Genomic DNA, 24,803 nt, shown 5'->3' with positions numbered 1-24,803 from the left:
TACAACACAAATCACAAAGCTTGTTGTGTGAACAGCAAGGATTGCATGAAAGTCATCCTGTGACCTTCTGAATAATAGCAACAGGATCTCTGACTCATAATACATATGTGCTGCTTGGCTGGGTCCAAAGTCGGACAATCTGTCCAAAGGCATTAAGGCATAAAGCCTGCAGAGTGCAAAAAATGGGATTGAAGAGTGAGAAAAATTTTGAGAACCATTATTTGAGCTGACTAGGTTAGATGAGGGAAACTATTTCCTTTATATTTTAACTCTATTCTTCAGCAGCATTTTGCACATGTTGTACATACAAAAAGGAAAGAAGCCTCAAAGACAACTTGTACAGTCTTACCTATATATGTTCTCCTTTTAAGACAGACAGGCTTATCTGCCATTCAGTGAATGATAAATCACACTGATTTAATATGTATGGTCCACAGACAGGCTTATCTGCCCTTTCAGTGAATGATTAACGAATTTTAAAGGGTAAGGAGTTTTTGATGGACAGGGATTACCTGTTCTGTTCAGGGTGTGTGTGGTACCATCATTTCTATCTAGTGTCCTGTCACCAGCTTCTATTTGGTTATAGGGTCTGCCACAGCTGAAATACATCAAGAAACATGCACAATGTAAAGAACCATGCCCATTAGTCTTATGTAAAATGATTTCCTGCTGATGGTGTAAGATTATGTCATACAGTATAAGCTATAGTATAGGGGGCATTCTACAGAAAAATTACAAGAGCAAGCTGAAGTTTTATTGGAAGTCAGGAATGCAAAAAGACAAAAATACAAAACCACCTTGGATTAACTAGCCACCACCATTAAATTCATGTTGCCAACAGTAAACCTATACCAGTTGATACTTTTTAAATGAATTTTTTATTCTCTACATTTATCAGTACAAAATAATCCCCTGGGTTTGTACTATAATTGCCCTATAAACATGAATTAAAATGATGCAAATGTGCCAGAGTGCCATACAATCTTATACAATGCAATTTGAACACAGTCATGAAGTGTCTTTACTCTCTTTTTCTTGCTTAAAAATAGAATATGTTCCTCTTAAGGAGGAAAAAGGTATTTTGCCATTACTTCAGTGACAACATTCCAAGCACATCAGAACCAAGGGGGTGTTCTGGACAGAATATGAGGTCAGTGGTCTGGCATCCAGACATTTAGTAATGAAGTTAGAAGACAGTTTGCTTCATCATTCCCAGAACAGAAAGACACTGTGGGATGGATCACAATGTCATGACTTCCCTTCCATTAAAATGCTTTATTCCTTGTGTTTCATTCCCTCTAAGCTCTAAACATTAACTCAATACCAGCTGGAACATTTCAAATTACAATGTCCCAGTATGATTGAGTCTAGGACCTGAAGGAACAATGATATATCATGAAAACATGAGAGAACAAATATGAAGCCTCATTTAGCAGTATTATATCAAATCTGTCCATGAAAAACTGACAGCTTAACATTTCTTTCTCTGGTTCAAGTCAGTATTTTGTAGCATACCTCATATATAACAGCCTTTGCAAAGCAACTATTACAAAATTATTTTAATTGGTCAAACTTTGTAGTGGAAACTCTGCATCAATGTAAGTTCATCATATAAAACCAGCTAAAATCCTACGCCAGATGGCTTTTGACTGGGTCATCCAAAACAGATTCTGGAGCTTGGTATGCCCTGCAAACATAATGAATTCCTGAAAGAATTTTAAATAAAGTAGTGCATAGCCAAGAAAATAAACCTTGTATGACTCAGGTTTATAAACAAGATGAAAAAAAGGTATTAACTTCTCTCTCCCACATTTCTTGTGGTTTCCATAAAGTCAATGCTAACACGCCAAAATGTAAAAGTAAAAGAGAAAGACAGCCTTTGATTCGTTGTAATGCTACAAGGCTTTTGCAGCATTATGAGAGTGTACCTCTTTATTTCCAGAACATATGCAAACTCACACTGATTTAATATGCATGGTCCACATAAAACACTATATTTAAAAAAAGATAATTACTGAGCTATCTAGTAGAACACTTGAAATGTGCTCTACGTCAGAAGTAAATGTGCTCATGAAACTTTAACTCAATCCCCTTCATGCACAGGCATTATAATATACTTCTCAATCACAGGATTGTTTAACATTTTTTCCACAGGATTTCTGCCTCATCCACTAAGCAGAATTCAAAATGATTACTTACAAGTTATTTTAACAGCATTGCCTAGTATATGTGCTTGTTTAATGCAACTTTCAAACTCTGCTGTCGTACCACATTTCACTTTGTAAGTAAAAAAAAAAAAAAGTACAGTAAAACTGCTGTCTTGATGCCACTGCCTGGGTGGAACTGATTCAAGGCACTGAACCCATCAAGAGTTCATTTTCTCTTTTGTTGTTGTTGTTGGGAGAAGGACTGGTTTAGTGGTGGCAGAGGTTTGCTGACTTGGTATTATTTCTTAGCAAGGCAGGTTTTTTGGCAGTAAATGTAGGGAACTGCATACCATGAAGTCGAGCAATCTACAATACGAAAGATCAAACATTAAAAGATTTATTTCCAGTGTTTGTTAATTTAACTTTCTCAGCTCATTTTAACCATTTAATTTCTTTGGGTTTTTTTGTTTGGCTGTTTTTTTGTTGTTGTTTTTTGGTTGTTGTTGTTGTTTTTATTTAATTGTGCTTACATTACTAAGGTGTGCATTATTCATGTGCTGTTGGTCCAGCTTGTACCTGTGGATATGACATCTCTATATACTAATGGCTAGAAATGTGACAGTGCTTACGATTTTGCAATGGACTTTATAGGAGCAGTGACTATTAGTAATAGCGGATGCCAATTCTATTAGCAGTCATTACTCCATAATATTTTAAATGATGTGTTTCTTTCAAATAACAACAAAGTCTATGCCAGCAATGTAACTATTTGTAAAGCTTACACAGTCTAAGCATTTGAAAACAAGGAAATTAAGAACCTAAATATGCTATTCAACCTACACAGAACACATAAGGCAGTAGCCACATAAAAGCTAATGAGCATTTTACCAATGATTACAATGAAATCAAAGTCTACACATATAAAGAAAATATATTTCATTACTATCTACAACAATCTTACATTATTTTTTAACATTTTTTATACAACTGTTAACTGTTCTCTTTAATAGAAGGCTTCCAGCAATAATTGTTACTAATTAAAGTAGTAATATTTTGTTGAAGTAGTAATAAAGGCACAGTTTAATACGAAAGTAGCACATTTATGGTATATTTCTTACATGTAATATAGTTTTCATTTCAAATGAATCAGTGCAAGTACCAGTTTTGCAATACCTTTGTAAAAATTTTAAAAACACTTATTTTCTATTTAGTCACCTAAATACATATTGAAAGCCTGTCAGGATCCTAATCTAAACTCCAGTGAGGATGACTCCCTTGAGCAAACTCATAATCTCCATTTTGACTTTCTCACACCCACTGCCTAGCCCTAAACGCAGCATACCAAGACATCCAAAGTCATGTGACTGAAGCCAGAAATGAAAAACTATTTCCAAAGATAGTCACACTTGATAACATTTAACCCAGCCTCAGATGACGTGCTCTCCTCTGGCTAGCCAATAATCACAAATCACTCACTACTATGACCAAAAGTAACATCTAATGAGTAACGTAACCTTGAAACTTCACTGGGACCGGCTTCTAAATACCAGTGTTTCCCACTATTCTGAACTGGACACATATTGCCAACTCCAATAATCTAATTTAGCAACTGAATCCTTTTTGAGAAGACAAGCAGAACAACTTTCTTTGCAAAATGCTGATTTTGCAGAGCAGGTCTGTGTATACCGAGTAATGGGCTACTTTAAAGTATGAAATTAAATTGTGTTACTGTAACTCTTAGCAGTAGAAGGAACTCGGCTGCAGTTGATTTCTGAAAAAAATCTCAGTGCTACATAATCTGACTCTGCCTAGGGAGGACAGGATTCACTCCTTCTGAGAAAGTGCTCAAAATGACATCGTCTTCAGGCATAGTTGGCACACCTTTATCAGAAGGCTACAGGCCAGCAGCTTCTAAACCCCAGCAGTCAGATTTTTTCTATCAAACATCAGGTGCCTGCTGTGAAAGAATTGGCCTGTGACCTGAAAGTGACTGTCATGTTAAGGGCAGGGTGTGAGCAACACAAGTTGTTAACATGAAATACAGCTTTGAGATCTGCAAGTTATTGACAAAGAACTTACTTATGAATCAGGCTGTGCATCTGACATGAGTAAAAGCTATAAATGTAGCTAACTATCTTGCACTTTAAAAGCACTTTGTAGCATCATTAATCGTATACTAAGCACTGCTTAGATATGGTGAAATATCTACACACAATACCACAGTAAGTCACCAAAACTTGTACGTAGGCCAAAAGAGCTTGTTCACGAGAACAACGTGAAATGATTCCAACACATGTTAAATTACTATCTTACCTGCTGCAGATGACAGAGGGGCTGATAATAGGGTCTGACAGGCTAGGTGCACTCTGAGTGGAAGTTAAGACTTTGTGTGGCTTTAAGCCTTGCTTGGTGACACTATCTGTGGAGTCTGGAAATAACGCGGAAGATGTTTTTCCAGTAGGACTTGTGGCAGGCGTCCCCTGAATTGGTGAATGGCATGGGGAGGTGAGAGGTGAAATATTTGGCGGGATACCTGGCAAGAGAAAAGAAGAGTCTTGTCAATTAACAGAAGTGGCAGATGGTTGTATGAGTTCACTGTGCAGAAATACTCCTCTTGATGTGCGCAGGTACCAGCATAGTTTCCAAATGGAAAATATAAGAGAAAACCCTCCTCAACTGAGCCAAGCCCATGGCTGTCACAGAGAGATGAAGCTCCATTAACGGCAGCCACTTCTGCCTGCTGAAGATCTGGCTCAAAATATGAAGCATGTTCTCCCTGTTGAGCAGGATGCACTACCTGGCAGGCACAAAATGAAAAGCATGCGTTAGTGGCATGACTACTGGTATCAACACGTGCTAGTGACGGATACACTGAACTCCAGATAGGCAGTTCCCAGACCCATCTGCAGTTTTTCTTTGCTTCACTGTCTCCATCTGTAAAGCAGGGGTAAGAAAGGCTTACACACATTCCCAGCAAATTTGAATTTCTACATGTGTGAAGACTAGCAATAAACCAAAAAAAGCAATTTTTAGTAGTCATACATTACACGAATATAAAATACTGCACTTATGGTGCCATTTCCGCATTCCTCACAGATTTCTGCCTTGATCTTGTGCAGCTTGAGTTTATTTTTCAGTATCTGTTGCTCACTATGGGAGACTTGTGACCATTACCTGTATTTTTTACCATGGTATTGTACTCCTGAGCTAGTGTATCAGAAACTGCCAATATCCACATGTGCACACACTAGTGAGATGTATTTCTCTCTGTCCCTTATTCTATCTACGCACCACTGCCAAGATGAAATGCATCAGCCAGTCTGGTGTTTGAGACAAAGTGCAGCCTTCTTTTTGAATCAACTTTACATTTTCTAGTCTCAGACAAAAAGCTTCCATTCACAATAAAATGCAGAGGAGCAAACATAATCTAGCTTAAATGGAAATGCATGTAAATCGACTTACCTCTGTTCTAAAGTTTGTAGGAACTCAGCCCCAGTTCATTTACCATGTTCATCTTCAAAGCCAAATGATATAAAGAGCTTAGGAACTTTAACTGGTTTTATGTTTGAATTGTGCCCACTATCTAAATGCATTCCAGATACAAAAATTATCTCAGAATAAGGCAGTATGTTGATTTAAATTTATGAAATACTAACTTTGCAGGATATATGTGTACAGTTCCAGTGTTTTTTCCTGATAACAACTTACTGTGATATGAGGTTAAAACATTATATGGTGCTGACAATCCAAGAGTTAAAAATAATTTCTTATAGTTACTACACTGTAATTTTGAGATATCCAACATCTCTGAAGTTTTGATTAGGTTATTTCTTTAGCAAACATGTGGTATGTATAACTGTCTTAATTCAATGGTTGCAACTAGGATATTACAATGGTCTTGAGATCAGAAACCTACAGCCTACAGAGCAATTAAAAAGTTATCAGATGGCCATGACATATGGAAATTGCTTTAAAATACTGAAAGCCGCTGTTTCACATTTACTAATCCTTTGAGATACCTGCTTTCCATCCAACAAAAATGTATCTTTAAAAATATTTCACAGTCTGTTAGCTGGACAGGGGATTGAGTTGGATTATTATCTATCTTTGAGCTATATGTTACCAAGAAATCTTCATGACTGTTACAGAATACAATATATATGGTCATCTTTCAACAATTTAAAGCAAGTCCTGGGAATTTAAACAGCAATTTTCACAATAATTTTTCTAATCACAGCTTGCTTTCTACTGCTAGTCTGAGCTGCTGTCTCTTGGTTGTGTTTGTTTTTTTTTAGAGAGTAATTTGCCAGGGTAGGTATGCAAAAATAAATAAATTTACCAGGAAAATATAAACCTGTTTTCAGTAATCCAACATTTAGCCATTTATTGGCAAAAGTGAGAGAAAACATGTCTTGCTACAGCAATGAATTTTCAACAATCAAGATAAGAGAAGATTAACAACACAGGAGAATTTTTTTTAAGTACATCCATCTGCTAAGGTCCTCCAGAACTTTTACACATGTGCAGTGTTGAAGAAATGAAACAGTAACTTCAATGTAATGTGAAATTACATATGAAAACACTTGAGTTTACCTCAGAATTTTGCCAAAATAGGTATAGCTAGCAGTATTTCAAAATGCTAATGTTTTCACGCATAATTAAAGACACATTTTAGTTAGATTTTACAGATTTATCTAGATAACTTGTATCAAGAATTACTATATATTGCCAGTGGAGTTAATATATAAAAGTCTAATTTGTACTAACTAGTGCAAATTGAAGCAATTCTTTAGTTGGAATATGAAAACTAATCATAGTTAAAAATATATGATTGTAAACAGCCTAAACTATCAAAATATCAATCTTCTTGTGATGGAATGGAGCTCTCCCTTCAGCATGGGGGAGCTCATGTACTTGGGCAACAAAGATGACTATTAACACTTTCTGGAAGCAGAAGAGACTACATGTAAAATTGACTAATGGGGTCGAAAAATCCTGTTTTCCAAGTATAAAAGAATATACATACACACACCCTCCTTGCTCCTTTCAAGTTAAAAGGTTAATCTCTGAAAATCACAAGTCTAAGATGGATTTGTTTTGTTCTAAACCAAATTTCTGGATTCTTGGTACTATATGTCCGTTATTTTCCAGGATCAATTTTATTAATTTGCCTATGTACCCATTACCTTTTAAGATAATATTGTGTTACTTTATCTTCACTGTGGTATTAGAAAGCAGCTTCTGTATGAGAGGAGATGAAATAAACTCTTCAGTTTGGAAAGGAGATACAATGTGACAGTGCTAGATATGCAGAATAATTGTGCATCCATATCTTCAAACCCATCTCTAAGTTAAGATTCTCTGACTTTACTGATGTCAGGCCTCACGCATCTATCAATTTCCATCTGATGTTTAGGTGGCCAGTATCTCTGAATAACATTATCTCAACATTATTCCATGTTTGGAAAAATAAAGGTCTGATTTAAAAAAGGAAGGCCTTGTGATCATTTTGAATTGCAAGTTAAAGCATGGGTAACCGGTACTTTATCCTGCATTTGTACAGGGAAGAGAACCACGTTACTGTGGATTAAGACTGCTTTGTGGCTATCATTGCATATTCATTACCAATTAAGAAGTCACCTTCTCGATTTCTTTCCCGCAGTTAAAACAGGAGTCATTTTTTTTAAAGGCCGAGAAAGCTGAGTAAAAAGCCCCATATTTCTCATCTCTAAAAATCAGTAAGAACTACCTGGACTTTCTCAATAATGAATATACAGAGATAGACCTCTGAGTTATAATGGCTTTGTCTTGGATATGTTTGCATAAGATGGGTCAGTTGCTGCCTACAGCTCTGAATGGCATTATGTAGGTTGTACTTCAGGAAATCTCAGTCACACAATATGCACAGACAGTTAATCTAACAAATGCTACAGAAAACACTGTTCTCAGCCCTATTGTAGTCGAAGGAATCACATAGATATAAACTGCAACACGATTTAGTATCACACTTTCCGCATCATGTCATGACTAACCTCTATAAATCACAAAAGTCAAAACATTTAGAAAGGCATCACCATGAACTATAGTATTTTAAGCCACTGTTTTTTTATAAATAAAGGGAATTACTATATTTATATTGATGGCAAAATAAGAACAGACACAGATTGGACAGATATCAAAAGCAGCTGCACGTGCTAGTCACAGCGATGCAGCTAAGCAAGCCTGACAGAGCCATGGATGCCCACTCACCTTGCCGGCTCTGCCTTTTGGTGTTCAGGTGGTTGGTAGAAGGCATGGCGTAGGACGTGGAGAAGGACCTGCTCTTCGTGATTGTCATCAGAATTGAGCTGTTCCAGGAGTCAGTGCTGCAAAACCAGAGCACAAATATGCATCATTCGACACAGTAAAAAGCCTCAACGGCAGATCTTAAGAAGTTAGGAGCCATGGCAAGAAGTATGTGATACTGAGGTAGCACAAAATTTGATGAGGAAAACAGCACCTATCTGCTGGCTGAACTGCTATTTGTGAGGTGCTCAGTATTGTATTCAGCAAAAATATTTACAATGCAGACACTCCAAAGCTGGACTTCCTTCAGTGCTGAGGCCTATTCATTTTATTTATACAAAGATGTCTTCATTATATTGTTCCGACAGTACAAAGAGGCTTAAAAGTTGACTTGAAATCAAGTTAAATTTATATTCCCTTTTAATGCCTCCTTATAAGAGACAGAAGTGCCAGAAGTTCTCAGAGTAAATGAAAAATCAGTCTCCTTTGACTCCTCTGCTGCAACAGCCAAGGCAGATACCCAGTAACACTTCGGGCTCTGGAGGAGCTCCTCAAGGGGCTGGAGGAGGCTCCGAAGAGCCCTGCATTGCTGTTGCTAGTGGTTTACGTCTTCTCTGGGTGAAGCACTTCATGCTCTAGCCAACTGAAATGCATGCCACATCTCAAAAAAAATCCTATTGACAGACCCTGAAGACATTGGTCACTGATTCAAGAGAAACTCACTGAAGGAGAAGAGGCTGCATGTGTCTATGTGTGGGGAACAAATGCTGCTCCCCTACAACAGGGTGGGCACATGCTTTCACCGTTCAGGCTATAACTGTGTACCAGAAGAGGCCAAATACTTCTGTAAAGCATGAGAATTGTATTTATCATTGTTTTCCCGAATGACACTCATCAAATGTCAGCTGCTTGCAGGGATGTAGCACTGGCTCTTATGAGGCCTATGACTTCTATGGACAGATCTGCTAGGTCTCTCAGCCTCCACATTTCTCCTCACAGCCTCACATCCAAGTGATGAGATGACATGCAAGGCAGAGGACAGCCTTTTAAAGCAGCCCAGTCCCAGCTGAACTTGAAAAAAAACTTAAAAAAAAAAAAGAAGTGTTCTGAAAGAAAATAGCATGTAACATTGTCTTAACTCTACAAACACCTTATTGTTTTAGAAGAGCAAGCACTACCTACAGAAATATTTGCTGGTTGTCTTCATTGGTCCAAATTCCTACAATCTGTGATGATGTAAAATAAAAAAAGAATCCAGCTGTTTTTTTAATTATTTTTTGTTTGTTTTGTTTTCTGGTTTTGTTTTTTAATTGACAAGAAGAATCTAACACACTGGCCCACTGCAAAGAAAAACCAAACCAAACCAAACCAAACCAAACCCCTCAAACCACATTCTTCGACTTCTTAAGGGAGAACCACTGGATATAGAAGTGACTGAGGGAAAGAATATGGAATCTCTATTATTTTTCCCAAATCATTTGAAGCTATCAGAGGACTAGGTCTTACCAGTTTTGTGGCATAGGGTTGGAAGAATAGAGGATTACTAAAGAAGATTTAAGGGGGATTTTTGCAAATACGTGACTACAGAAATCTAGAAGTGATGTCCCAGACTGTGAGGAACAAGGTGCATATTTTGTAACTGCAGAATCTGCCACAGGGTAATTCCAGTCTCATTTCCCCTCTCCTACCCTTCAAGCCACGAAATGTTTCTTTCTCTGTGACCTGTGGCATGCTTGAATTTGGTAGAGTGAGAGTGGCAGATAATAAAGATTTTTTTTTCCTCCCTTCAGTTCAAAATTCTTTTCCTTGAAAGCAAATCTGTATTGGTCTGCCAAAATTGTTAAAGCTAGACTTATAGGATTAATTTTTCCCCTTTCTGGAATACACATTGTTTCTCCTACTGTAACAGAAGAACTGCAAACAGTAGGCTTGGGAGGCTTGACAGAGCTATAATTATACAATTGGCGACATTAAACGTAGGAAGAATTGAGTTTGTTTAGTTGGCTCATCATGCCGAGTTATATAACAACCGTAGAAAAGGACCAACAATAATATTTAATTGCTCTCCTTCTCCCTCTGATTCCCATCTTAGGATGCTTACATACTACGTGGGAGTCTGGGATCAACAGTATAAATCAAATGCACCCTGGGAACCACAGGCTGGTGACTGAAGAACATTTCCATTTAGTTATAGCTTCTTTATATTTATTTTTACTGACACAGATGGGACTCCTCACAAAGGGAACTTTGGCTAACCATGTATTTTTCTTGCACCAGACATTCAGTGTACTCTGCAGGCTGCCTTGAGCACCTAGGCGCCCTGCATGACAGCCTGCGGGAAAGGTTTACGTATCTGGAAGAAAGGCCGACCAAAGCAGCTCTCTGGGCCTGTGTTCACCCAAGGTATCCAACAGCAAACACTGGTGATGTCAGGCCTTCTCAGGCCATATCTTTTTCTCCACTGCCGGCACTAAATTTTGAATTGCAGAAAAAAACATGTGAGTTTTCTGATATCATGGATCTGAATTATCTTTGTGAATTTGGTGCTTTTGCTCTGCTCTTCCTTTACCCATAGCAAAGCATGTCTCCATACTCCTCATCCAAGATGATAGCCCTTTCTGAAGTGGGGAAGGGACCTGAACTTTATTCTCACAGGGTGGCACTGTAACTGCCAGACTGCATGACTGACTGCCCTCCACCCTTCCTTTGAAGGTTCTGTTCCTTTTGACTGGAATAGAAAAATATTCAGGAAGCCAGAATGGAGGAAATCCTGTTTAAATAGCTACACAACATATCATAGTTAACAGCACCTGGGACCCAAGCCTCTCTTCTCACAGACAAGCGCCCTTCCCACAAGACTACCATCCATTCAACTCCTTCCTGCACTGGCTGCTACTGGATTATCTGCTGCAGCCCTTGTGGAAGGTTAAATGCAGCTCACCTCAGGCTGTCTGGTAGCATAGAAGTCCCAAAACTTGAGATACCTACGTCTGAACGTCCTCAGGCAGAGAAGCAACTTTATTAGGGTAGTCCTCTATAAATGCCCTAAACCAGTTAGCTGCTGGCTGTAAGCAGCTGAGTGGACACAACTTCTCTCTCTCTCCATTTCATCAGAGGACTATGTATTTTATGACTCTGGATCAGGGATCAGGCCCTGAGAAAAAGAAAATGGGTATGAGTGAGCAGGGAATACCTAACTAATACAGTCAGTCATGAGGGATTATAGCCATAAGATAAAACCCCATCTTTTCAGAATACTAAGAACTAGTGTGCTTCTGGGTAACTCTGAAAGACTTTCAGGGAGGTGCTTTAGGAAACTGGAAGTAAATTTTGGTTTGGGCACAAAAAGGAGTAGGTAGGTATCTCAGCCTATGCAAACCTCTTTGCAGATCTAGTGCTCTGTTTCTACAATGCACTATATGAACATCACCTTAAAGTGTATGTGTCATGATTGAATTCAGAACTCTTTTTCCATGCAAGACAAATAAATAATGTATAATTCCTTCAGTGATATTACTGAAATTTATTCCAAGGCTTTATTAATTATTGCTTTGTAGTTGTGATTCTTCCAGTACCAGCACCTGCTTACAGAACCCTTGAACATACAGGGCATCTTGAATTAATAAGTAAATAAATACATCATAAATAAAAGTGGGCACTCAGTCTGCACCTCAGCAAAACAGCTGTGTGTATTTGCTTCTTGTGGCAAATTAGGAAAAGCATTTTTAACTAGACGAGACAGTTGGGATTAAGGACGGGACAGTTGGGATTCTGAATCCCAGAAGCTAAACTCTACATGGTCAATGGAAAAGAAGTTCTACTGCAGTGCCTGAAATTAGGGATAGTACGACAACCATACTGCAAGAAAATTTTACACTGCCCATTTAATTTTCAGTTTTGCTTTCAACATCTACTAGCAAATCTTCCTTTGTAATTTTACTCCTAGATTACACCTTCTTTTTCCCCCAGTGGTAACAAATCTACTTCTTTCTCTCCACTAAATCACTTTTTCACTTAGCTAACTCAATGTTTTTTATTTACCATCTATTGCTGGTATCGCATTTGCATGAACTCATTCAGACAACCGTAAACCCTTCTTATATCCCAGAATGAAGTGCGTACATGGGATGCAGGGCATGTACAGTGCTGTATATGCTGATGATACTCCATTTCTATCGAAAGAATAACATGGAATTGTGTACTTTAGGAGGGTCCACTTAAAATCAGGGGTTGTGTTCTGGAAGTTAGTATCTAAAGAATGGAGAAGTGCTTTATGAATTGGTTTAATAACAGGACCACAGCATTAGGTGTGTTCTTAGAAGTGATGTTCAGCAGCTGGGTTACTTATTAGAATTCTTTCTTGGCTGGGCAATACCCATGGAGGAAACTGCTGTGTATCAAGAAGACTTTAGCCAGATATCTTGCCTTCTTTCCAATTTTATTCTGCAATTCTGCACTTTGCTAGCATAAATAGATTGTTTATTTATTTATTTTGCTTCCCAATAATAGGAACAAGTTTGGCATAATCTGACTAAAATTGGAGATGCCACTTCTTTGGCAACCCAATTTAGAGAAACATGAAAAGTCTGTAATGAGGGACATCATCACACAGGACCAATGAAATTTGCCCAAAGAGAGACATAAAAGAGAGAGGAGGTAATCTGTAACCTGGATGTAGATGATTCATGAGGTTTGATGCTGGCACTGCGATCCCTTCTGACTGGAGCTGGCTCCAGTGTAGGTAGTCCTGTAGCTGATGTTGTTGTGGTCCAAGTTGAGGACACTCGTCTCAGCAGTCCTGGAGGCAAACTTCTCCGTAAGCGCTAGAGGGAAATCAGTTGCTTAGAGTTTATGTAGGCTTAGAAAAACCTTCAACATGCAGAAGAAAAACATTTCCATTTGATTAATTTTGCCTGAGAACATCTAGTAAGGTACCTTAAATCTGTATTCTCCCAGGTATTACGGTGCCTACCTTCTATATCAACACAGCCAGTGCTTTAAATGCTTGGAGGGTCTGGACCATGTTCCCTATTTCAAGTTAAAAAAAAAAGTATATATCCACACCCCCACAGCCACAGATATTCAACACTTGGAGCTCTCACGGGAGTCAGCCAATGTTGCTTGTGCTCTTTGAAAATTTTGGTCTTACATGATGTGGCCAACAGCACTTAAACAAGTCATCAGGGCCACAAAGGTGACTGAGGGATTGGAGCATCTGTCATAAAAGGAAAGGCTGAGAGAGGTGGGATTGCTCAGCCTGAAAAAGAGAAGGCTCAGGGAGCTCTTACTAATGTAAGATCGGAAGGGAAGGTGTAAAGAAGATGGAGCCAGGCTCTTTCCAGTGGTGCTCAGTGACAGGACAAGGGGCAATGGGGCACAAATTGAAATACAAGAAATTCCATTTAAACATAAGAAAATAGTTTTACTGTGAGGATGACTGAACACTGAAAGACGTTTCCCAGAGAGGCTGTGGAGTCTACATCCATGGAGATACTGAAAACCCAACTGGATATCCTCCTGAGCAACCTGCTCTAGGCTGAGCCTAGAGGAACCTGCTCCAGGCTCAGCGTGCTTGAGCTGAGGGACTGGACTAGATGATCTCCAGACGTACTTTCAACCTCAACTATTCTGTGATTTAAACTGTCATGAATGCTCAGAATCAGCGATTCAAGGCAAGAAAGGCTGTAAGAAAAATAAGGGAGGGGAACTCCAACTTTTTGTTCTGCTATATCTACACAATCCAAAGATCACCCCCTGAAATAAAACTTTCATGCTCTGCGATATGATGTCTCCTGAAAAGCTTAGAGAAAGCATCACTGTTTACAGCAGATTTTTCTTGACCACCCTGCATTTTTCTTTCACCTGACTCTTCCTTTTCTCCACTAACAGGACACACATTGTTTTCCTGAATTTTTGAAGGCAGAGGTAATAAAGGATGATGATAGAGAATCTATGTAGATCCAGATTTGCTGTTGCAGATGCTACGATTTTGTAAGATATTTCTCTTGTAGTTCTCATGAAGTGTTTATAGTTCAGAAGTAAAATAAATATGTCTCTGTGATAGAGAGCTTTGACTTTGCCAGAGGGTTAAGAGATATGAGATGGAAGACACTTGTGGTTCTGCAGCTCAAACTTACAGAAAAATATGTTAATATACTACTTCCTTACCCAAAATGCTCAGTGTCAGATGCTTAAGGTAAAGACCCTAAATCTATATTTAGACACTTAAATAAAGGACTGCAAACTATTAGTTTTATGAACTGTAATACATTTAGGTCAGTGAATTCTTCAGTCAAATTAGTTCTCTGTAGCATTAACTAATTTCTTCATCCTTCATTTCTCTTCTCCTCACTAGGTATTTTTGCAACAGCAAACTGGTATCTGTTCACTGTGTTTGCTCATGTGATGGCAGTGTTCTTCCACCTAACTTTTCCCCTCAGAGCCTAGAGTACAGCCATTACAGACATGTACATTAAATGTGCTTAAAAACCTGTGAACGTCCATATCATATATACAGCTGCTACATAGGCAAATAGGGTAATAATTATCATCAGACTAAAATATATTAAAGAAAAATCACAAGTGTTGCAATTCAGATGCTGGGAAATAATGGAATGAATGCTGGCTGTTAAAAGCATTTGCCTGTGCAATGTATTCTGCCTACGTTTAATTTCACAAGGGAGATTGCAGTACAAAAGTATTTTTCTTTAGTTTCAAAAGTGAAATGTAAGCCTTGCAGGACAGCTAATTAGCAACCAACTTGCAATTCAAACCACTTCAGAGCTGGTGTGTTCTTTCTAGTTGTTCAATTACTAAATGTGGGTGGTTAACACTGGTTATTTCCTGTCGGAGTGCTGAACATTCATAAAGCCATCTGTCAAGGCAGTAAATATATATACATTCTTTTGGTTCAGTCTTCTTTTTCTTCTCAAGATTATTTCTCATGTAGTAGTAGTCTTACAATATTTGTCATACTAAGTATTGTGGTGATCTTTTCTGTTTGTTTGTTTGGTACACAACATTTTAAACTTGATCCAAAGCACCTGGAGGTCATCAGTAGAGATTTTTTCATTGACTTGTATAGGTTTCACACCTCTAGCTAAGGGAAGGAAGAAGAGACAGAAATTCATACAGAATTTCAAATTCCAGTCTTCAAAGTGGGCAAAAAGTACTGCAAAGGCAAAAAGGAATCACTACTTAATTCCCCACCCCACATGCAGTGGCTCAAATCTTTTGAGTGAGAGGGGAATTTCTGTGTGAGAGGTAATGGGGAAGACTTGTCAGTCTGAATGCTGAAAGGCTTTTGCTTGCTCTGCTCCCTATTATTTCTTCTCTCTTAAGCTCCAACCAACACCTGCAAGGAAATATGCACACCATCTATGTGACCTATCCTGTGTTGAACATCATCTTCTAAAGATGCCTGAACTAAAGCTGACCTGGCCATAACTTGAAGGATACACAGGAATTGTCTTACTATGAAATCAACAGTCTACTTAGCTGTCCGTTCATAGTACAGTCTGATTAGCGCGTAAGATGTTAGTCTGAAGCAAATATGCAAAAAGCCCAGTGACATCTCCCACTAGTACAGTGTTGTCCCTTTAGGGAAAGCCAAATTACAAGATGACAGACAGGGTCCAGTACTCACCTTGGGAATAGCTAGTTTCTCTCCTTTCTCTGGACATTCCTCTGAGTCAGAGCAGGTGTAGTTCTCACTGAAGGACACCAAAGGGTTCACCCTTGGCTTGTGGATGGCCTGGAAGGTTAACTGCGTATTAAGCAGGTTGCTCACTGTTCTCAGCGAAGTACACACATTTGGGGGCAGTGAAGGATCTGCCAGAAGGTCTGTAATGAGCCCATGTGCTTCTCCCATGACAGCGATATCCACCGTGATACTGGTACCAGAAGACTAAAGAAGACAAAAATAACAGATTTAAGACAATAGAAGTGAACAACCTGCTGAGCAGTGTCTGAAGCTGTGGTGAACTCTCCACAGCTTTCGTTAAAGCAGTTACTCAAGGAGTGGAAAAATAATAACATGAAATAATGCTTTAAATAAGGAGAATCATGCTGAAGAGATCGATCATCAGGCATAATGCTCAAAGTCCACAATGAGTTTGGAATTTCATCATATTTGATTTCACCACTTTCACCATCGGCAACTGACTTATCCCACCTGAATGAATTGTTCAGGCTCCCTACAGAGACATAGGCAATGGCCAGGGGCTATTTGCACAAATAATTCTGGAGACATAGCTTAGGATGGGAGGAGTTTCTCTTGAGAAATGCTGTTCTACTAACTACAGAGACATCTAGAACAGCTAATGTTCAATGCTTATGCTTAGGTGACCAAAATGAATCCCAAGTATATACTGAGATTTTAAAAATATCTCCACACTATTAAAATACAAAATTTTGCTACGGTGGCAACAACATTCTTCTCCAAGCAATTGCGTATTAGGCAGTTATACCAAAATTGAAATGGAATAAAAAGTGGATTTTCCAATGCTTATTTTACTCAGACAGAAGCGATGAGAATAGTCACCTTCCACAGACTTGTATGACCAGTTCAGATGGTCCTTTCTTTCTCCTGGGTTTGAAATATATACCTACTTTACATGTATCATTTAGGAAGAATTATTAACCAAAGCAGTGCGTAAGCAGAAATAATACCAAGAAGCAGCTCATATCACTGGCAAATCTTACACACCCTACCCAGTACAGGTATATATTGATCTGTAAATAACGCACTGCAAGCCAGCTGTAGCCCAGGCAAACTGTCTTCGTATGTGTAGTCCATCCGTCACGCACACAGGTAATCTGACACAGCTGTAACACTGGGCTTCCATGCATGCGCAAGAGGGTTGATCCATAAATGCATCTTTGAGTGTCTCCAGAGCTTCCCGACATTCAGCAGCTCCAACTACCATCTGTCCCAAAACCCAGTAGGGCAATGTATTGGCACTAAAAGAAACAGTCTATTGCCAAAAGCAGGAAAGTTGTCAAGTCTGTGAATTGACAGCTATATAATACAATTGCAAAAGACTGAGGATCTTTAAAATCTACTAGAAGAACATTGAGACTAGATGCACACAGAATTAGAACAACTAGAAAGGCAGGAGGCATGTGAACTTTCAATCCAGCAGCGCCATTTCAGCCTCACTAGCTGATGCACTATAAATCACCATAAATTCTCTGTGGAATCGCTAATTCAAGACACTCCAAGGCCGACCATTTTTCCTTTGCTTTGTTTCTGACACATAAGCTTAATCCTGCTGCTACTGTTTGGGACTTTTCAGCAGGTGTATGTGCAGTTTGACAGACAGACCCATTCCAAGAGATTTTGTACTAAATTGTTTCCGTGTATTTCTTTGAAAAAACTAAGATACACAGTTTTCCAAATGGAGAAGTTACGCCTGTGAGAAGAGCATACAGGTTTCTTGGAGTGGCAAGTACATGGACAGTTGGGTAGACTGCTTAGCAGTAGAGCGATCAGAGCCCCGGCCAGGAGTGGTTCACCAGTGATAGCATTTATGCACCTCACAACACATCCAAGAACAACATACCAGAGCTTGACACTGCTGTGCTTTCATGAGAGGCTTTATAGGCAATAGCAAGGTATTTCTGAGGAAAGTGATATATGAGCTAAGTATAGCTAAACCTCTCCCTGCTATCTTCCCAGTTGCGGAGCGTGGACATCAGGCCCTTGGCAATAGCTGTTTCACTCCACTGATCCACTCCTCGTGTCCTACTTCTTGCTAACACAGGAACCACTCCTCGTGTCCTGCTTCTTGCTAACACAGAGGTAAGCCACGGGACCAGAAGACAGGCCTCCTCACTCACCACCCTCTCACGCAACCAGAAAATCGGCCTCTTCCCACATTTCTTTTCTTTGCCATGATATGAAATAAAAGAAACCAGAAACTGTTTGATATACTGAAACGCTATTTCATCCTACTGAAAAAAAATTAATGGCTGGCTGAAGTTAATTTAATGGCTCTTTCATTGCTTAACCTCTCAGGAGTGCATGCAGAAGATTCTGGCAGACGCTAAAGAAAATTTTTAAATTAAAAGACAAGGCTTGGGAAGAGAAGAATTAATTATCTAGCCTAATCTCAGCCCTGAAAAACAGACCGAAGGGGAGCGAGAGAGAATACATCATTCAAAGTGCGATAGAAGCCTCGTATTTTCAGCAAAACTGCATAATCTACAGTTTGAAATTCTGTTAAGCCTGGAGCCTGGAGTTGCTGACTGCCAGTCAGAGACAGAGATTAATACTTCAGTGAAATAAACAAGTCTGACTCAGCGGGCCATAAGCAGAGGCCCAGATTTTGTACAGCGGTACTAACAGTTTGCAAAGCAGCCAGCATTGTTCTCCATGATTAGTACCAAGCGGGGAGAAGGAGAGCCCTTCTCTTCTCAGTGGTGAATTTCTGCCATGTGGCCTCTGACATGGGGGGAGGCCTTGCCACGTCTGGGTGACCCCTGCCTTGACTCTGGGACCCGGCAGTCATAACCCTCGAGTTCGGTGAGGAGCTGGTGCGGAGGCCATAGGGCCCAGGAAGAGGGCTGCCACACAGCGGGTGTGCATCCCCCCCGCCGAGCCCTGCCTGCACCTCACCGCCAAGGGCAGTCTGCGCTCAAATGGGGCTGGGCACTTGCACACGTAACACACAGTAACGCCGCTGCAGCCCATGCCCCACCAGAACAAATCGGTGGAAACGACGCGATTCTCTCTTCGGAAGCGTGCCTTGCACCTGGGAAAGGCTTCAGAGCTTGGCGATAGCACGTACGATACCACCTCGCCTCCCGCACGATGCGCTCTTCATAACGCACGGCGGCAGGACCTTTTGCGTTTTTTGACCAAAAGGGCACTACCTGCAGATCTGACACCTTCACCTGACACCTGACCCGAAAGCCATGCAGCCATCCACCCCGCCCGCAGGGAGCACGCCCAGAGAGGGCAGCTCCATGCCTGCAAGGAGCTGCCCGCCGAGCGTCCCTCATCGGGGCTGGAACGGGACGTACCAGCACGGCCCGGCCACAGCCACCACACGAGATCGACAGTTACCGATCTGCGCAACAAGACACACTGCGTTGCACAACACTTCAAAGTGAGAACACTGTACACGGTATGTCAAAGACATCACGGTATTGTAGTGAGCTGCTTTAAACCACACTTACGTGTATCAGAGTTAGAGTATTGTTTGAACTACTGATAATGCCTAGAATCCTTATAGAGTGAGAGCAGATTAAAAGGAGGACAGACCAAGTTCAAATTCCTCTCAAAGAAGGAAGCAGAAGAGGGTAAACACTGCTCTAGTCCACCGATTTCAGTACATTAGCACCGCATCCTAAATTGGTACGGTTTAGATGTCGTACTTTAATTGCACAGAACTTGTATACAGGAAAACAGTTTCTTTTCCAAGCAGTTTGAATATTTCATCTATCTCAAGATGAACTTAGAGTACCATCAGACTATTCTGACTGGATAAATTATGGGTATTTAAATTCTTATTTTCTAAAGACAGTTACAAATTGAATGCATGAAAACGTTGTAAAATATTTTGATTTTTAGATTCTTTACTACAAAACAGTAGAGAACTGTGCATGCTTTTCAAACCATTACTCAAAAAGTAAACTAAAATGTGCTTCCCTAAAGAGGAAGGAAACCTGGAATTTTTTATATAGTACATAGGATGATGTGAAACAATATAAAGATTTATTTAAATTTCAGTAAGTTGCTGAAAATTTTAGACTGATGTAATTGTATATATGCATATACACTCACATGCACGCACATATATACACACAGAGTCTTTTTTATAGGGTAAAAGTGCATAAAAATCCATGCTCTGACTTTGTAAGTAGTTTTCTACTAATGTGCATAGCCTCTGCATGAACTGATCTGGATTCTTTCCAAACCACTTTACTCAACAAAACTCAAAGGCAGGCTACTTGGGAATAGAGGAATGAATAACATGTTTGCAATCAACACTAACAAACAACTAACTTGGTAAAACAAAACAGAAAATAGGAAGAGCTAATCTAAGGTGAATTTAACTTCACGCTGGTCAGTAGTCATTTACTAATCTATGCTAATAATTGTGAATGCAGTTTCCTCCCATGAATTTTGGAGAAGATTGGCTTACTGTTCGCTTTGTGACTTCATTCCAACTCTGATTTAAGCGATGTCATGTAGTGACTAAAACTGAAATGCTCTAGGGCATGAGAATGAGAAAGCAAACAGGCTGGAAACAAAAGCAAAACCAGATTAACTAAACATGCTCATTGATAACTAAGGTAAGGAGCGAAATAAATTCCTTACAATGCTGAAAAACAGATGGATTTGTGCTTGCTTCCCTCCCCCCTTCTTTTTTTAAACTGGCATACAGGTGGGTGTTTTAGGCTGTGGTACCACCTGGAATTCCTAACTGAGCCCAAATGCACTTGCTATATGATTTGTGGTTTTTATATACAGAAATAAAAGAAAGGGTTTTCCCCTTAAGAACTCATATGAAAAATAAGATGGCCAGATCACAGTAGCATGCATTACAGTCCGGGGACAGACATGCGCAGTTCACAGCACCAGCTGTGCGATCACCCGAGTTTGCATGGGTGGGGGCTTACTGGGAATTTGCAAGAAAACTTTCATGTACCAAGAAGCGCACCTACTGCTGCAACTGCAGGACCAAATCACAAGTAGCATGTCCCACTGTGACAGAATTTTTGTCAGGACGGGAAACTTATCTTCAAGGAACACTCTTAAATGCAATATGAAAACAACATTCTGGTAAATTTTAATGATCACTTTAAATTTTTAGGTTTGAATCGTTTGGTTTGGATTCTGTAACATGGCTAGGAAAAAAACTTTGAAAATTTGCATAATCTTCTGTAGGCTTTTATGTTACGTTTCATAAAATTCCATTTGTTTTCTTCTATTAAATTATATTATGCATAAACCCCTAAGAATAGCTTTTTACTCACTAGAGGAAAAAGCAGATTAAACTATGTAGGAAAAACAAATTCAGGAAAATAGGAATAACAAATTCCTTTGTCCAGAAGACCTATATATAAATTTAGTTTACAAATTATTCCTGGTTACGAAACAGTTGACCTACCTGTGAAGCCGAGTTGACATCCTTATACTTAACAGATGCCTTACTGCAAATAAAAGTCTCCCCCCCGCCATTGGTGTTCTGCATATGATTTTCATAAAACTGAACTCTCCCAGCTTAACTAAAAAATACTGCGCTCTCTCCACCCTACAAGAAAGAACGATTAACATGACAACACAAAACCAGTCAAAACTTAAGTATAATAAAACAGCAGAAGAAAGAAAAAAATAAAATAGTTATCAAACACAAACCACAATTAATTTCACTCAGCCTCATGTTAGGGAAAAAAATAAAATCTTCATTTGCTGTGGCTTGTACAAGGAAAAGCGCTGAAGGCAAGAGATGCTGGCCTTTCACCATGTTACACTCAAGAACACTCTGTAAGTGAAAGAATGGGGGAGGCAAGGAGGAAAAAGGGGAAAAAAGCAGCATCCAGCATATCTTCAATCTTCACACAATTACGAGCAACAATAAATCATGATTTGATATAGTTTCCAAGTCACATCATGAATGCTCAGGCCAAGCTGTCTGGAAACAAAATTAAAAGCAAATATAATTCTCCATTATTTTAATGTCCACAAAGCGATTTGAAGGATAAACACGAATTGGCTTCTATGGAAATAATGAATCATTTTAAAGGCGCCACAGACTTAACTACTCCACCTTTCACTGAATGACTAAGGAGAAAAGAAAAGTGTGTGTACAATTCTTTGACATTTCACTTTATTTAAAGCTGCAGAACTGGAGTCTTACCCAGACTACTTATATTTATTTTATTCTTATTTTGTACTAACACAGGATTTCAGGTTTTCTCCTCTCCAGCGAGCAAACAGGGCATTTATGAGAATCTTTTCTCCACCTTAATGAAGGTGGCTCTCTAGAGGTGGACCAACCACAAGCTCTGTCAGGCACATTCTTTGATAGGACTGAATATAGCACCTTCCCGTTGTCTCATCACATTGATCAAAAGAAAACCTTTCCTAATCATCAATACAATCACCGATTTTGCTGCTGATTCTTTAAAGCACCCAGAGCCACATAACCGTAAAGCAGACGCTGAAGCACAGAAGATGAGCCCATAATGAGGGAAGACTCTAGATCCTGTGTGAGCCGTAGCAATTATGGTTTTGACCCTGGTTATATGGTGTTTGGGCTGGCACCACCACAACAAAGCAGACCTCCCTGGTAACAATTACACTGAACCCTGATCTGCAGACCAGAAAATGTCACGACTGCCACACGCAGTGCGTCTGTAGCCTGAGCACTTGCCAGCACGATGCCAGACTCCAAGGATCACAGCACAGCCAAAGGAAATTTTTGAAAGTAGTTCTGCAAAAGTAGGATCTAATGAAACTGGGCTCACTGAAGGGTTGTATTTTTTGTCCCCTCAGCACTCACTGTACTGCAATGACCCCCTTCCTCAGCCACAGTCCTGTGGCTGCACAGTCAGCAAGAGGCAGCCGTGCTTGGGGCTATGTGCGTGCTGGTGAGTGGGTTTATACTGGGCTCTCTCCATAAGCTCGCACTGTGTTAAACTGCCAGCCATCTAATACAAAGCAAGGCCACTAATTTGGACCTTCCTCTGGTATTCCATCATAGGTTGCTATAAAGTTTCTAGGTAGAAAATCATCTCTGATGCTTCCTCCCATCTGCCACATTTGCTTGAAACTGCTGGACGGCATGATCACATAAGCCTTTCTTTAGAAAACCAGAATGAAAACAACATCATTCTTAAATGCCTCTAACATTTAATCTATTCAGAGCAATCATAAACTTTGCAAATACTGAATTTGGAGCCTTTAAGAAAGAGGCACTAGTTTGAAAAGGAACACTTCTTTCTTTCTTATAAGACCTGTGGAATGTATCACTGTTTATAGCACACTTTGGGGTTGCAGTTCCCATTGCCACATCCTGCACCTCTACCTTAGGTGACACCATTCACAAAGCTCATAGCTGCAGCTGCCTAAACTTCTTCCATTACAGGACCTTTCAGTTTGTGATAGCTTTGTCGGCCAAAGAACTCAGACTGAAACGTATACTGCCAGGTATTTGTCTGAGGTGAATTATTTCAGCGTTTGAGAAAAATTGTTCAGACATTTACAAGAACACTGTTGGAGTGTTTTATCCATGCTAAAAATTCGAAGGTGCAGTAAAGCCTTTTGCTTTCCCTGTCCTGATATGTCCAGATTTAGTTATATAGCCCCTGGGAAAAACAAAACCAAAGCTAGTCTTGCGTGACCTCTGCGGGTTGTCAGAAACCAGCCACCAAGCTGCCTGAGGATGCTGCCTGCCCTAAGTGTGCACATCTCCACAGGCTGCCCACGTGGCCTTGTGCACTGTGCTCAACGTCCCAAGGGACAAAGGACCACAGGTAATCCAAACTGCACTGTCAGTCTGCAACTCAAACTTACACCGCAATTATTCTTCCCTCTCATTGAGTGATGATGTCACAGTAATCGTGAGCACTGATAACACCATGATGACTGCTCCTGTCTTCAATGCCCGGGTGTGGGTGAGCATCTCCCTGGATGGGCCATGGCTGCTCAGAGAGAAGTCTGTCTCACAGCTTTAGCAAAGATGTCTCCATTTAAAAAAAAAAAAAAGTAGGAGATTCTTTTGCATATCATACTCAATAAACAAACCAACATGCCCTCAGGAAGGCATGGCTTCAATATTTTCACAGATAAGCATTAAAAAAAAAAAAGAGAAACAGAGAAACAGAGAATACATTTTACTCCTACGCAGTTTTGGTGCCATCTGTAACTTTCAAGGAAGACTATCAGTTCTTGCTTTCAGGTCACCTAGCAAGCTTTCCCAGATTTGTAACATGCACCAAAAGAAAATTTCTTTGTGGTTATTGGCAACCAAGCAACAACAACAAAAAGATAGATGCAGAAATCATCTCAAGGAGTGGGATGATTAGATTTCAAGACCTACAGACTAGGAAATTCTGCACCTGTGTGGATGCAAGTACTGGACATAAACCAACGCAACAGAATTCCCCACCATTTATATCTGACAGAAAGGACCTCAAATTAACTAACTCCACTGGTACTGACATAAAGTAGTACCTAATTTTCCACATTTCCTCCTGCCACAGTAGAGCCCAAGCACCTCAGCTGCTGCAGAAAGCATAGGGGAAAGGGGCAGAGGGTTGTTGCCCAGAGCACGTGCCTTGGGTACACCATCGCCACTCGACGGCACACAAGAATGGTGAGGGCCAAGAGGAACCAGCCGTACGCATGCTCTGCTTTGG

The 24,803-nt window shown here is 39.8% G+C and overlaps 1 protein-coding gene across 1 annotated transcript in view; it reads right to left on the bottom strand.

Moving 5' to 3' along the window:
* The window catches only part of PDE3A (phosphodiesterase 3A), a gene marked incomplete at its 5' end in the record, with an annotated part of 263,037 nt that overhangs the window by 27,514 nt on the left and 210,720 nt on the right, over positions 1 to 24,803 (bottom strand). Inside the window, 5 exons of the mRNA XM_082003203.1 lie at positions 513 to 598; positions 4,461 to 4,680; positions 8,397 to 8,512; positions 13,101 to 13,255; positions 16,078 to 16,338. Coding sequence (XP_081859329.1) covers positions 513 to 598; positions 4,461 to 4,680; positions 8,397 to 8,512; positions 13,101 to 13,255; positions 16,078 to 16,338 — 838 coding nt within the window. The remainder of the gene's footprint in view (positions 1 to 512; positions 599 to 4,460; positions 4,681 to 8,396; positions 8,513 to 13,100; positions 13,256 to 16,077; positions 16,339 to 24,803) is intronic.

The sequence above is a fragment of the Phaethon aethereus genome (genome assembly GCF_964289735.1).
Source record: "Phaethon aethereus genome assembly, chromosome: 1".
NCBI classification, from domain to species: domain Eukaryota; kingdom Metazoa; phylum Chordata; class Aves; order Phaethontiformes; family Phaethontidae; genus Phaethon; species Phaethon aethereus.
This window is presented reverse-complemented; position numbering and strand designations above follow the sequence as displayed.